At 40.0% G+C, this 13,652-nt stretch overlaps 2 protein-coding genes across 3 annotated transcripts in view; one reads left to right on the top strand and one right to left on the bottom strand.

Moving 5' to 3' along the window:
- The window catches only part of FAM117B (family with sequence similarity 117 member B), a 192,067-nt gene that overhangs the window by 88,642 nt on the left and 89,773 nt on the right, over positions 1–13,652 (top strand). The gene's annotated exons all lie outside the window — the stretch shown is intronic.
- Positions 2,035–4,791, bottom strand: LOC118985219 (T-cell surface glycoprotein CD1a-like). The gene is made up of 6 exons (XM_037043583.1): positions 4,649–4,791; positions 3,935–4,198; positions 3,206–3,484; positions 2,707–2,985; positions 2,278–2,371; positions 2,035–2,111 (listed from the first exon to the last, which is right to left on the bottom strand). The coding sequence occupies exons 1-6, from the start codon at positions 4,707–4,709 to the stop codon at positions 2,036–2,038; spliced, it is 1,053 nt and encodes a 350-aa protein (XP_036899478.1). The 5' UTR covers positions 4,710–4,791; the 3' UTR covers position 2,035.

Below are 13,652 nucleotides of genomic sequence, written 5' to 3'. Positions count from 1 at the left end.
AAGTTTATGAACAGCAAAGATGTAGAAACCAGAATGCAACCAGAACAGAGAGAAAATTGAACTGTACTGAAGTCTAACAACAACGAACCATTCATCCAGACTGGTAAGAGAGGCAGTGTCAGTGGCTGGCAGAGGGGTCCAACAGGAAAAAGTGGCTGGATGGACCCAGGTGCGCAGGCAGCGGTTGGCAGATCTCAGGTGTGGGATGGAAACGGGCAGGCCCACTGAGTGCTCAAGGTGGCTGGCTGACTGCGGTCACACATTCATGTGCAGATAAACCAGGTGAAGGAGCAAGCAGTGAGACAGACCATGCAACCCAGGGCCCCAGTGCTGGGAAATAAAGCCTAAAAGCACCAGCTTGAAAAAGTTTCAGGGGTCGAGGTGCTGGGAGAGGCTCCTAGGCTCTCAGAAAGTTCATTGGAGAGACCCACAGGGTCCTGGGGGGTGCACAAGCCCACACATCTGGGAACCAGCACCAGAAGGGCCCAATTTGCTTGTGGGAAGCAGCAGAGGGGACCAAAATCTGAGAGAGCAGAAAAACACCATTGCTCCTCTCAGACCCCGCCCCAACATACAGGGTCACAACCCAGCAAACTGAGTTGCCCCACCCTGGTGAACACCTGAGGCTCTGCACCTCATACATAACAAGTGCAAACAGACCAAAACATTATGGCTCAAGGAGAAGAACAGCTCAAAGCCCAAGAGCCAATACTTCTACGCAACCAAGACATAGCCAACCTATCTGATGCACAGTTCAAAGCACTGGTGATAAGGATGCTCACAGAAGTGTTTGTTTTTCGTTGCAAATTAGATCAAAATATAAAGGCTACACTAGGGGAAATGACGGAAAATGCACAGGGAACCAATAGTGATGGAAAGAAAACTGGGACTCAAATCAATGGAGTGGACCAGAAGGAAGAAAGAAACAACCAAACAGAAAAGAAGAAAGAAACAAGAATTCAAAAAATGAGGAGAGGCTTAGGAACATCCAGGACACCTTTAAACGTTCCAACATCCAAATTATAGGGGTACCAGAAGGGGAAAAGAAACAGCCACGAGTGGAAAAAATATTTGAACAAATAATAAAGGAGAACTTCCCCAAACTGGCAAAGGAAATAGACTTCCAGGAAGTCCAGGAAGCTCAGAGGGTCCCAAAGAAGGTGGACCCAAGGAGGAACACACCAAAACACATGATAATTATATTAGCCAAGATTAAAATGAAGGAGAGAATCCTAGAAGCAGCAAGAGATAAGGGGACAGTCACCTACAAAGGAGTTCCCATCAGACTGTCAGCTGATTTCTCAAAAGAGGCGTTACAGGCAGGAAGGGACTGGAAAGAAGTATTTCAAGTCATCAAAGGGAAGGACCTACATCTAAGATTGCTCTGTCCAACAAAGTTATCATTTAGAATGGAAGGGCAGATAAAATGCTTCTCAGATAAGGTCAAGGTAAAGGAATTCATCATCACCACGCCCTTATTTTATAAAATGCTAAAGAGACTTATCTAAGAAAAAGAAGATAAAAAATATGAACAATGAAAGGACAGCAAACACAGTTATTAACAACCATACCTGAAACAAAAGCACACTAAGCAGACAGCTAGATCAGGAGCAGAACCAGGATTGCATGGAGGGTTACCAACAGGGGAGTGGGAGGAGGAGAAAGGGGAGAAGGTACAGAAAATAAGTAGTATAGATGGTAGGTAGAAAATGAATGGAGGGAGGGCAAGAATAGTATGGGAAATATAGAAACTAAAGAACTTGTGACACATGGAAAAGAACTAAAAGGGAGGAAGGGGGCAGGGGGTGTGCAGGGTAGAGGGGGATGAAGAGGAGAAATGGGAGAACTGTAATGGCATAATCAATAAAACATTTTTTAAAGTATTTATGGCTTGAGCATAACAATATTTTTTGTGATGAGTGTTACAAACATTTTGCAAAGCCAACTATTGCAGATTCTGCTTAATGTTAAAGACATTTTTGGTTGGTTTTTTTTTTTTTNAGTGCATTGAAAGGAATTATCGCCATGCTGAATTTTAAGTATGTTTTGAGTCCCTGGGCTGCTGGAATCTCTCCAAGGGAAGAAGAATGGGAGGAGGTTCGCAGTGTTTCCTAATAAGAACAGAGATGAACGTTACTGTGCATGAGGTGGAGGTGAATTGAAGAGTAAAAGGAAAGGGACTAGGGAAAGAAGAATTAGGAGAGAGAGAGGAAAAAATACAGGACAACAAGTAAGGAGGGCATAAACGAAAAGGAAAGATGGGTACAGAAAACTCACCAGCACTTTTTAAGGCAAAATGCAAGACCTGTCAGAAGAATCACCAGTGGTACCATCACTGCCAAGATGATCCAGCCCTTGGAGGTCGGATGGTCTGTGGGTTTGGGTGCACACAAGGGTGTCATTTCAAATCCACCCCTTGTTTACTACATTTCCCTCATCTGCTTTTTTAAATCTGAATGTTCGTTCACCTTGCAAATCTCCTTTCTTCCTGTTTCTTCTGTCATCCCTCTTCATACATGAATCTTTCATCTAACCCTGGCCATCTTCCTACATCTACATGTTTCTTATTTCCAACTCTTATTTATTGCCTTATTTTCCTTCTTTTGGGTTTGGAGTCCATAAATTGCACATTTTTAATCTGGCTCTTTGGCTCTGTTTGTGGACCATCTACTCCTATTCCCAATGCGGACCCCAGTTTTTTCTTACCCAAGTAGAGGATGATGTCCTGGCCTTCTAGACTGCTGTGTGTCACCCGGCAAGATAGGCCAGCTGTCTCTGTGGCTTCCACATCCAAGCAAATCTGAAGATACCATGTCCCATCAGCATTAGGCAAGATATCACTTTGTTGAGAGCCCTGTTGTGCCTGTTCACCTCGCATCCACATAACCGAAATTGGCTTTGGGTAGAAGCCAGAGACATGACAAACCAGCAACAGATGGTGAGGACCAGCACTGGGGCCAGTGGACAGCCAGGCCTCTGGTTTTACTGCAGAAGACAGGAAAGACATTCAGATAAGGACTCTAACACAGACTTGGAGGTTCATATCTTCACCTCAGTTTAGACAGACATCCCTGTCCAACCCTGGGAATTCATCATGCATTCCCTCTTGACTCCTTATATTAAATTTAAAGGGATGGTAGGAAGGATCATTTTGTATTCTATTTTTTAGAATAAAAAATGATTGGGGGAAGGATATGGGACTGACCTTTTCTCTGGAGATCTGCCTTCCCTGCATCAAGGACACCCAAAAGGAAGCGTGGACAGGTGGTACTGATCCTCAAGTGCAACATTTTGTTGAAGACAATGCGCTGGTTGAGTACTTTACACATCTGCTGGGCTCTAGTTCCACCCTCTAGAGATGGTACCCATGAGCTGTTCTGGAAGCTCAGGAGCTCTGATCCTTGATAAGCAATGCGCCAGAAGTCTATCTTGATTTCTCCAGAGTGCAGCTCACAGTTTCGTGTTACTTGTACCTCAAAGGGATCTAGAGAAAAGAGGTTGTAAATTACAAGAAAGAGGGAGTTAAAAAAGATGAAATCGGTGGAAGCAAAAGAAGGAAGTAGAAGAGAGAAGTTTGGGGGATTAGAGGTAATGGAGCAAAGTTTCATTTTCTCAGAAGTTCAGAAAAAACATAATTGGTGGTACTTGAAGGTGAAAAAATGAGTGAATTTTTTTCTTTGGAAATGGAAGGGAGTAAATTGTTGAAAGAAAATGCCTAAATTTTCTTTGGTGAGAGCAAGAGAAAAAGGAAGAACTTAGTGTGAGAGAAATGTGTTTATAATAACTAGGGTGAATGAAATGAATTAGGTTACAATGAATGTACAAATAGAGATTGCTAAGGAGATTCAATGTGGAAAAAATGTTATGAAAAACTCATTGAGACACACATACCCCACCCAACATCGCACTAGCTCATTTGGGGAATTGAACTTACATTCAAGCATCCATTCACTGGCATGGTTGTGAAGTAAATTCAGCAATTCATTGTGGCTCCATTCGAATAAGTTTTCTATTTCTGTCATCTCCTTCTTGCTGAAGTTGCCGTTGGACCAAGGCCTCAGGGAAATAAAACCACCAGATTTGCTCTTCCAGCTCTTAATCTGCAACTCACCCAACCAGCCAGAGCCCCAACTTTTGGCCCAGGAGCGGTTGTGTAAGGATAAAGTACCGATGATTCTGAAGATTTGGTCCTGGAAGGCTATTGGGGAAAAAAAAATTGGAGAAAAGATAAAAGTGCATTGGGAAGGAAAGAGAATGAAGAAAGAAAAATGCCAGAAAGGGAAATATCAGAATCTGGAGATAAGGGAAGCTATAGTTACCTCAGCAGACATTCTCCTGCCCAGAGCCTCAGGCTTTATGAAAGGGTTGGGGCAAAAGTAGACTTACAGTTTTTAGAAGGAAAAACAATACAATAATTAATAAATAATAACACAAGAATAAACTTTGTTTCATATGCTTACAACTGTAAACCTACTTTTTCCCCACTTTGCACAACCTTCAGAAAGCACAGGGTCCTAGAGTGATGCTGAAGGGATACTCAGAATGCAACTATGCTGACAGTCTCACTCTTCAGGTGTGTTCTGAGGACACCACACAGAGAAACACACACAGCCTTTTGCACCCAGCTGGCAGTTGCTGGAGTTCTTACCATTTTCATTGTCACCACCTCCAAGGAGAACTGCTAGCAATGAAATTTGCAAAAACAGCATTACTGCACAGATGTTACTTCTTTCTCTCAGAAAAGTTTGTCTTTGATTTCTGTTTTAAAGAAACCTACTCACAATAGTTTTGTCTGACTTCCTTCTTCTAACAACACACAAACCAGCACCATCACCCAGTCCAAGTAAAAAGAAAAAAACAAAACCAACATACTCCTTCCCTAAACGCTAGTCACCAGTTAGCTTCTCATTTCTCCTCTAGTTCTGACTCTCCTCTTGGGCTTTCAGCATCTTCCCCTTGGTACCAGCCTTTATTCTGTTCACCTTTCTCTAATTCAGCTTCTATGGAATAAAGTTATGTGGTACTGAAAAGTCTTCTCGTTCATACAATAAATGCATAAAACTAAATGGCTTTCCAATTCCCATCTAATGTTCTTATGTCCCTGCTCTTTTCTGTTACTCTCTCCTTCTCTTGCCAAATTTTAATATTCTCCAAATATTCTCTTCTGTCTCTGAGCCACCCCACCTCATTCATTTGTCTGACATCTTATTGGTTGCTTTACTGATTTCCAGAATCTTCTGTGACTGCCTGGGTAACAGTGTAAACTACTACTCCATTATGCTTAGGGAAGAACAAGTAGACATCACAGAGATCACAGAAACTGTGGAACACATTAGGAAAAATCCCTTTTTGACTTGTATTGATGTACATTCATTGACCTGAGAGTCACTTAGTGCCTGCCTGGACACACTCACGTTCCAACACTCAACAACATACAGTTGTCTACAATGCACTCACTTCATTGAAGGGGCTTTTATTCTACTTAAGAAGAAAACACAAAACCATGAACTATAAATCTTGGTGTGCTGGGTTTTATAAATATAGACTCCAGACAAAAACAAGCCTTCTTGAAACAATATTTTGTAAAGTGGCAACTCTTAACTGTTGCCCGCTCAGAATCTGGACTTGAGTGGTATGCTTGGAGTGTTAGGTCTGTCTACCTCTGTTGTACTGGGTCCCCACCATCTAACAGAATGCCTGTTAAAGGTGGTCAACAAATGATTTTGAATGATTGAATAATTTGGTTCAGGAATCCAATTATTTTTTAATCATTCAGATTTTAACTTAGTTTTTTTGAGTCATGAGAAGTCATTATTTCTGCTTCTACTTAGTGACACAGGCATATTAAAGTTTTGTTTAGGAGTAAAATATATGCTAATAAAGATGAAGTTTACACAAAGGCTTATGATATAAATCTCCTATTACTTATATTTTAAAGCTGTGGAAGTCACAGTTAAAAAATTACAGTGTAGGTTGCATGTATCCAAGAGATGCATTCATTACTAGTATGTGCTGATATGTGAAAAAAATTTTCTAATTGCAAACTGCATTTAATATATTTACATGAAAATGTGTTTTTAAATTTCGAGTTAAAATGTACAAGTTATTAAGCAAAAAAGTGTAAAAACATAAAGCATAAAAGTTTTTCTCTTTAAATAACAGAAACATTGATACTGCAAAAAAAAAAAAACCAACCAAAAATGTCTTTAACATTAAGCAGAATCTGCAATAGTTGGCTTTGCAAAATGTTTGTAACACTCATCACAAAAAATATTGTTATGCTCAAGCCATAAATACTTTAAAAAATGTTTTATTGATTATGCCATTACAGTTCTCCCATTTCTCCTCTTCATCCCCCTCTACCCTGCACACCCCCTGCCCCCTTCCTCCCTTTTAGTTCTTTTCCATGTGTCACAAGTTCTTTAGTTTCTATATTTCCCATACTATTCTTGCCCTCCCTCCATTCATTTTCTACCTACCATCTATACTACTTATTTTCTGTACCTTCTCCCCTTTCTCCTCCTCCCACTCCCCTGTTGGTAACCCTCCATGCAATCCTGGTTCTGCTCCTGATCTAGCTGTCTGCTTAGTGTGCTTTTGTTTCAGGTATGGTTGTTAATAACTGTGTTTGCTGTCCTTTCATTGTTCATATTTTTTATCTTCTTTTTCTTAGATAAGTCTCTTTAGCATTTTATAAAATAAGGGCGTGGTGATGATGAATTCCTTTACCTTGACCTTATCTGAGAAGCATTTTATCTGCCCTTCCATTCTAAATGATAACTTTGTTGGACAGAGCAATCTTAGATGTAGGTCCTTCCCTTTGATGACTTGAAATACTTCTTTCCAGTCCCTTCCTGCCTGTAACGCCTCTTTTGAGAAATCAGCTGACAGTCTGATGGGAACTCCTTTGTAGGTGACTGTCCCCTTATCTCTTGCTGCTTCTAGGATTCTCTCCTTCATTTTAATCTTGGCTAATATAATTATCATGTGTTTTGGTGTGTTCCTCCTTGGGTCCACCTTCTTTGGGACCCTCTGAGCTTCCTGGACTTCCTGGAAGTCTATTTCCTTTGCCAGTTTGGGGAAGTTCTCCTTTATTATTTGTTCAAATATTTTTTCCACTCGTGGCTGTTTCTTTTCCCCTTCTGGTACCCCTATAATTTGGATGTTGGAACGTTTAAAGGTGTCCTGGATGTTCCTAAGCCTCTCCTCATTTTTTGAATTCTTGTTTCTTTCTTCTTTTCTGTTTGGTTGTTTCTTTCTTCCTTCTGGTCCACTCCATTGATTTGAGTCCCAGTTTTCTTTCCATCACTATTGGTTCCCTGTGCATTTTCCGTCATTTCCCCTAGTGTAGCCTTTATATTTTGATCTAATTTGCAACGAAAAACAAACACTTCTGTGAGCATCCTTATCACCAGTGCTTTGAACTGTGCATCAGATAGGTTGGCTATGTCTTGGTTGCGTAGAAGTATTGGCTCTTGGGCTTTGAGCTGTTCTTCTCCTTGAGCCATAATGTTTTGGTCTGTTTGCACTTGTTATGTATGAGGTGCAGAGCCTCAGGTGTTCACCAGGGTGGGGCAACTCAGTTTGCTGGGTTGTGACCCTGTATGTTGGGGCGGGGTCTGAGAGGAGCAATGGTGTTTTTCTGCTCTCTCAGATTTTGGTCCCCTCTGCTGCTTCCCACAAGCAAATTGGGCCCTTCTGGTGCTGGTTCCCAGATGTGTGGGCTTGTGCACCCCCCAGGACCCTGTGGGTCTCTCCAATGAACTTTCTGAGAGCCTAGGAGCCTCTCCCAGCACCTCGACCCCTGAAACTTTTTCAAGCTGGTGCTTTTAGGCTTTATTTCCCAGCACTGGGGCCCTGGGTTGCATGGTCTGTCTCACTGCTTGCTCCTTCACCTGGTTTATCTGCACATGAATGTGTGACCGCAGTCAGCCAGCCACCTTGAGCACTCAGTGGGCCTGCCCGTTTCCATCCCACACCTGAGATCTGCCAACCGCTGCCTGCGCACCTGGGTCCATCCAGCCACTTTTTCCTGTTGGACCCCTCTGCCAGCCACTGACACTGCCTCTCTTACCAGTCTGGATGAATGGTTCGTTGTTGTTAGACTTCAGTACAGTTCAATTTTCTCTCTGTTCTGGTTGCATTCTGGTTTCTACATCTTTGCTGTTCATAAACTTGGTTGTGCAAGGAGGTACAGTGTTCCCACCTGTGCCTCCATCTTGGATGGAAGTCCCTCAAGTCATAAATACTTTTCACAACACTAGCAAAAACATTTTGATAAGCAACTCATTTTCAATGCATAGAACCTAACACATCTTTTTCTTTTCTACTTGTTAAGGAAGCCCGTATCTATGTTGTTGTTACAATTTCCTCCAATTTATGTTTGAAATGGATGAAGTTTAAGGTGTAAAGACTTATGCAAAAGTGTAGAGATTCCTGAACACCTGTTTATTTGTTCCGACACTGACTGTGTTATAAGATTTCTAATAAATATTTTGTGCCTTATTTTCACATTGCTGTTCAGCATAAGAATAGCCTGAGAATTTATTTCTAGATTCAACACAATATTCAAATATTTCTACACAATATTCAAAATTGTGTAGACTGTAACTACAGGCCATCCTCCAGTGTTCCTGGCCACATTATATGTACCTATCATTTGGTTCACAGTGTCAACTACTGACTTAGTTTGGTTGTAATATTCTATTTTTAAAAAATGTTTTCTGTTTATTTTTAAATTTATTTTTAGAGACAGGAAGGGAGGGATAAAGAGAAGAAAAGAAACATTGATGTGTGATTGCCTCTCACATGCCCCCTACTAGGGACCTCACCCATAACCTAGACATGTTCTCTGACTGGGAATTGAACTGGTGGTGACCCTTTGGTTCACTGGCTGCATTCAGTGCACTGAGGCACACCAGCCAGGGCTGGCTGTAATATTCTATTATGTCAGGCTTTTGTGAATCTAAATTTATAGCATCATTAAAATGCATACTTGAAATTAAAATTATGTTTTTCCCCTTTTGAATATATGAGATACAAGTGTGCAATCTGTACCAAAAGCAAATAAGTTGGATTTTTCAAGCCTGTTTTTATTATTTTTATTTTTATAAGATTTTATTTATTTATCTTTAGAGGGTAAGGGAAGAAGAGAGGGAGAGAAATATCAATGTATGGTTGCCTCTCATGTGTCCCTTGCTGGGAACTGGCCTGCAACCAAGGCACGTACCTTGACTGGGAATTGAACTGTGATCCTTTTGGTTTGGAGGCCCATGCTAAATCCACTGAGCTATACCAACCAGGGCTCAATCCTGTTTTTAGAAGACAAAAGTTCAGGGGGTAGTTAGGGTTTATTCCTATGAACAGTACATACATATGAAAATCACTTATTTTTCAGGTCAGAGGTGAAGGTTATATCGGTTAACCAGTTATCTGCTATAATATTATATCCTCGTGAGTACATGGGTTCTGCAACTCTCTGGATTACATCTGCTGATTAATTACTAGTCAAGTAAGGACTTTCAGGCTGCTCACTGGTGTATATTTCAAGATTTCCTTTGTAAAACTTTTGAATAAAGTATAAGAAAAAATTTTATATTATATTTCCTGGGCTTGGGTGGAATATATTGTCTACACCCACATTTGCCTCTAAATCCAGGTAATATTTCATCTGTTGTTATATTCTGTCCCATAGAGTAATAACATTTTCTACAAATGCTAAGAAAATGTTTCTCAGAGCCATTAATTTATCCCCTTTTAGGCATTCTAAGCAGTTAAGTTTGTCATTGAACATGATACAATTATGAATATATCATTCATATATATTCATAAATATATCATGTCTAAAACATACAATCCCACTACAATGTGTGGTCCATAAATCCTGCAGATCTAGCCAATGGCTGTGATGTAAACCAGCTAGATATAACAGGCCTAAAAATGCTTTTGATTTGGTTTTGTCTATTCATTAAGAATCTCCTCCTTGTGAAAACCAAGATAGAATTGATGGGTTTATTGATTTATAGTAAGATTAGATAAGGACTTCTGGCTAAGATGGAGCCTTAGGTAGATGCACTGCCTCCACACACAACCAAAAAGAAAAACAACAAATACAAAACAAAAAATAACTAGAACTGCCATAAAATGAACTGTATGGAAATCCAACAACCAAGGAGTTAAAGAAAAACATTCATTCAGACTTGTAGGAGGGGAGAGGATGGGTAGCCATTGTGGAGAGGACATGTGGCAAGACTGGAGGACCTGGCAGGCGAGGTGGCTGCTGGTGAACCAGGGAGTTTGAAATTGGTGCGGGGATGAACTGGGAGGAACAACTAGGGAGTGAAACAGATTGTGAGACCCAGGGTTCCAGTGCCAAAAAGTAAAGCTTTCAAAACCTCTGACTAAAAAAGGTGGGAGAAACTCCCAGCCTCACAGGAGAGTTTGTTGGAGAGATTCACAGGGTCCTAGAAGATACACAAACCTACCAACCCAGGAATCAGCATCAGAAGGACCCAATTTGCTTGTGGGTAGTAGGGGAAGTGACTGAAAACCACCTGAGAGCTGAGTAAGCAGCATTATTCCCTCTCTGTCCCTCCCGCATAAACAGTGCCACAACCCAGCCAAGTGGGATTCACCACCCTCGCAAATACTTAAGGCTCCAACCCTTACAATGTAACAGGAATGCAGAGACAAAAAATATGCCCAAATGAAAGAACAGATCAAAGTTCTAAAAATAGAACTAAGCAATAAAGAGATAGCCAACCTATCAGATGCACAGTTCAAACACTGGTAATCAAGATGTTCACAGAAATGGTTGAGTGTGATCACAAAATAAAGGAAAGAATGAAGGCCATGCAAAGTGAAATAAAGAATAATATAGAGGGGGGCCAATAGTGCATGGAAGGAAACTGGGACTCAAATCAATGGTTTGGACCAGAAGGAAGAAATAGACATTTGACTGGAACAGAATTCAGAAACAAGAATTTAGAAAAATGAGGACAGGCTTAGGAACCTCCAGGACAACCTCAAATATTCCAACATTCAAATCATAAGGGTGCCAGAAGGAGAAAAGGAAGAGCAAGAAATTGAAAACTTATTTGAATAAATAATGAGGGAGAACTTCCACAAACTGGCAAAAGAAATAGATATCCAGGAAGCTCAGAAAGTCCCAAAGAAGTTGGACCCAAGGAAGCACATACTAAGGCACATCATAATTACATTAGCCAAGATTAAAGATAAGGAGAGAATCTTAAAAGAAGCAAGAGGAAAGAAGATAGTTACCTGTAAAGGAGTTCTCATAAGACCATCAGCTGATATCTCAAAAGAAACCTTACAGGCAAGAAGGGGCTGGAAAGAAACATTCAAAGTGTTGAAAGGCAAGGACCTACCTCCAAGTTTATTCTATCCAGCAAAACTATTATTTAGAATGGAAGGGCAGATAAATTCCTTCCCAGTTAAGGTCAAGTTAAAGGATTTCATTGTCACCAAGCCCTTATTAATGAAATGTTAAAGGAACTTATCTTAAAAAAATTATAAACAACATGACACTAAAATGACAACGAACTCACATCTATCAACAACTGCACCTAAAAAAAACAAAAACAAAACAAACTAAGCAAACAACTAGAACAGAAACAGAATCACAGAAATGGAGATCACATGGAAGTTACCAGAGGGGAGAGGGTTGATGGAGAGTGGGTGGAAAAGGTACAGGGAATACGAAACATAAATGGCAGGTACAAAATAGATCAGGGAGATTAAGAAATAATATAGAAAATGGAGAAGCCGAAGAACTTATATGTATGACCCTTGGACATGAACTAAGGGGAAGTAATGTTGGTGGGAGGGCAGTACAGCACAGAGGAGAATAAAAGGGAGAAAAAACTGGGAAACAGTAATAGCATAACCAATTAAATATATTTTAGAAGAACAAAAAGAATGAGTGAAACCAAAAGGAAGCCACATCTGGAGGTTGATGAAGTCCTCCTAGGCGTCTTTGAAGGGTTTTTTCCCCCTGAACTCATATATCATATGAAAGAGATACACATTTATATTTTGCTTATAAAAATAAGATTAGATAAATAAAATATCATGTGTGACAAAGCAGTTCCAAATTTCAAGATCTGTCTTGACATTTTTTTTTTTTTGCATTTGGCCAAAAGAATGGAGGTTGACACAAAATATTCTGAAGCTGTTTTCTAATTTGTCTTGATGATTTTCCCCCCTTTTTGATTCTTTATCTTATGCGAAAAATACTCTTCATTTACATCTAATTCATCTTCACTTTCTTCACTAGAAATATCTTACTCAGCACCCGAATCTTCTGAACAAACTTCCTCATAATCTTCACCTATAGCACTCTCATTTTCACTTTCGACTCTGAACATTCTCATCATCCCACTCCAGGAGCTTTTGCTGAAGTGTTTCAGCCTCTCTCGGATTATTGAATCCAAATATTTTCCCAGTCATTTTCAATAGTAAATGAAAAAACAAACAACACTGACTTCATAGTTCATGGGGCAGGGTGGGGGGAAACTATACCAACGCTAACTTCAGAGTTTGTGGTATCTCTCAGATACAGTTCACTATCAGATATCACATGCTATTACAAAGCATATGTTATAACCAAACTGACCGCTTAAGTATTATGGCTTACCATTTCATTAGTCACATAGAAATATGCATCTAGTCCCAACCTTGAACCCATCACCTGATGTATGTAACGATTTTAAAAGAGTTTGGGACCTCAGGGATTCAAAGAAGAAATAGTGATAGTTTGTGGAAAATAAAATAGAGTATTCTGGAGTTATTTATCCAAGATTTCCTTCCTAATTGGTCCTGCTTTATTGTCCTTGCTTTTCTCATCAGAAGCTGGTTTTTGCTGGGCATGCTGACTGTCCTCTTAACCACTGTTTATGATGGTTAAAGGGCTCTTAAAATTTTATTTCTCTTTGGAACTTGTAGATAAATGGTCTTTGGCTATTATGTTCTTATTTCTTTGTACAAGTAAACAGAAATTATCAAGGACTAATTTAAGAAAGGAAGTATTTTGGGAAACAGTTAAGATTACCTTAACCCTAAAAAGCCAACATGAGAGGCAATAAGGGTTTATTTGGAATCACAGAATTGCAATTCGGGAAAGCACAAATTCAAGCAGAAACTTAATGTCCTAATTACAGGGTGAGGGCAAGGAAATTTTATGAGAAAAGAATGGGATAATTGGATGAATACAAAAAAGACACTTGTATTGGTGCTAATAAGCTAAATCACTGTTTTGTTATCATAGGGTTTCAGAACAGGACTCCCCGAAAGGTGTAACTTCAGCATTTGAATTACTTTGACTGGAAGGCAGTTAACACCTTGCAGCTTACTAGAAAATTTTACCTGTCCCTCAAAGAATTTAAAATAGGGGTCCTGCCCATAATAAGCTATCACCAGAAATAACTTTTCTTAAACTGGACATCTCCTCATCTTGCAGTGAGCTTTTGAAGCCTCTGTGTATCTTACCTCATGTTCACCTCAGAGTTGCCTCATAGACCTCATTTTAACGGAACAAAATAAAGCCTATGTAATAAACTTGACAGGTTTAGCGACAGAAAGTAACCTCACAGGGTGATCCGATCATAAATTTCTACCTAGGCAGGTATTCACAC

The sequence above is a fragment of the Sturnira hondurensis genome, unplaced genomic scaffold (genome assembly GCF_014824575.4).
Source record: "Sturnira hondurensis isolate 20B ecotype Veracruz unplaced genomic scaffold, ASM1482457v3 Scaffold0004136, whole genome shotgun sequence".
Classification (NCBI taxonomy): domain Eukaryota; kingdom Metazoa; phylum Chordata; class Mammalia; order Chiroptera; family Phyllostomidae; genus Sturnira; species Sturnira hondurensis.
The sequence above is the reverse complement of the archived record's forward strand: the minus strand, read 5'-3'. Positions and strand labels throughout refer to the sequence as shown.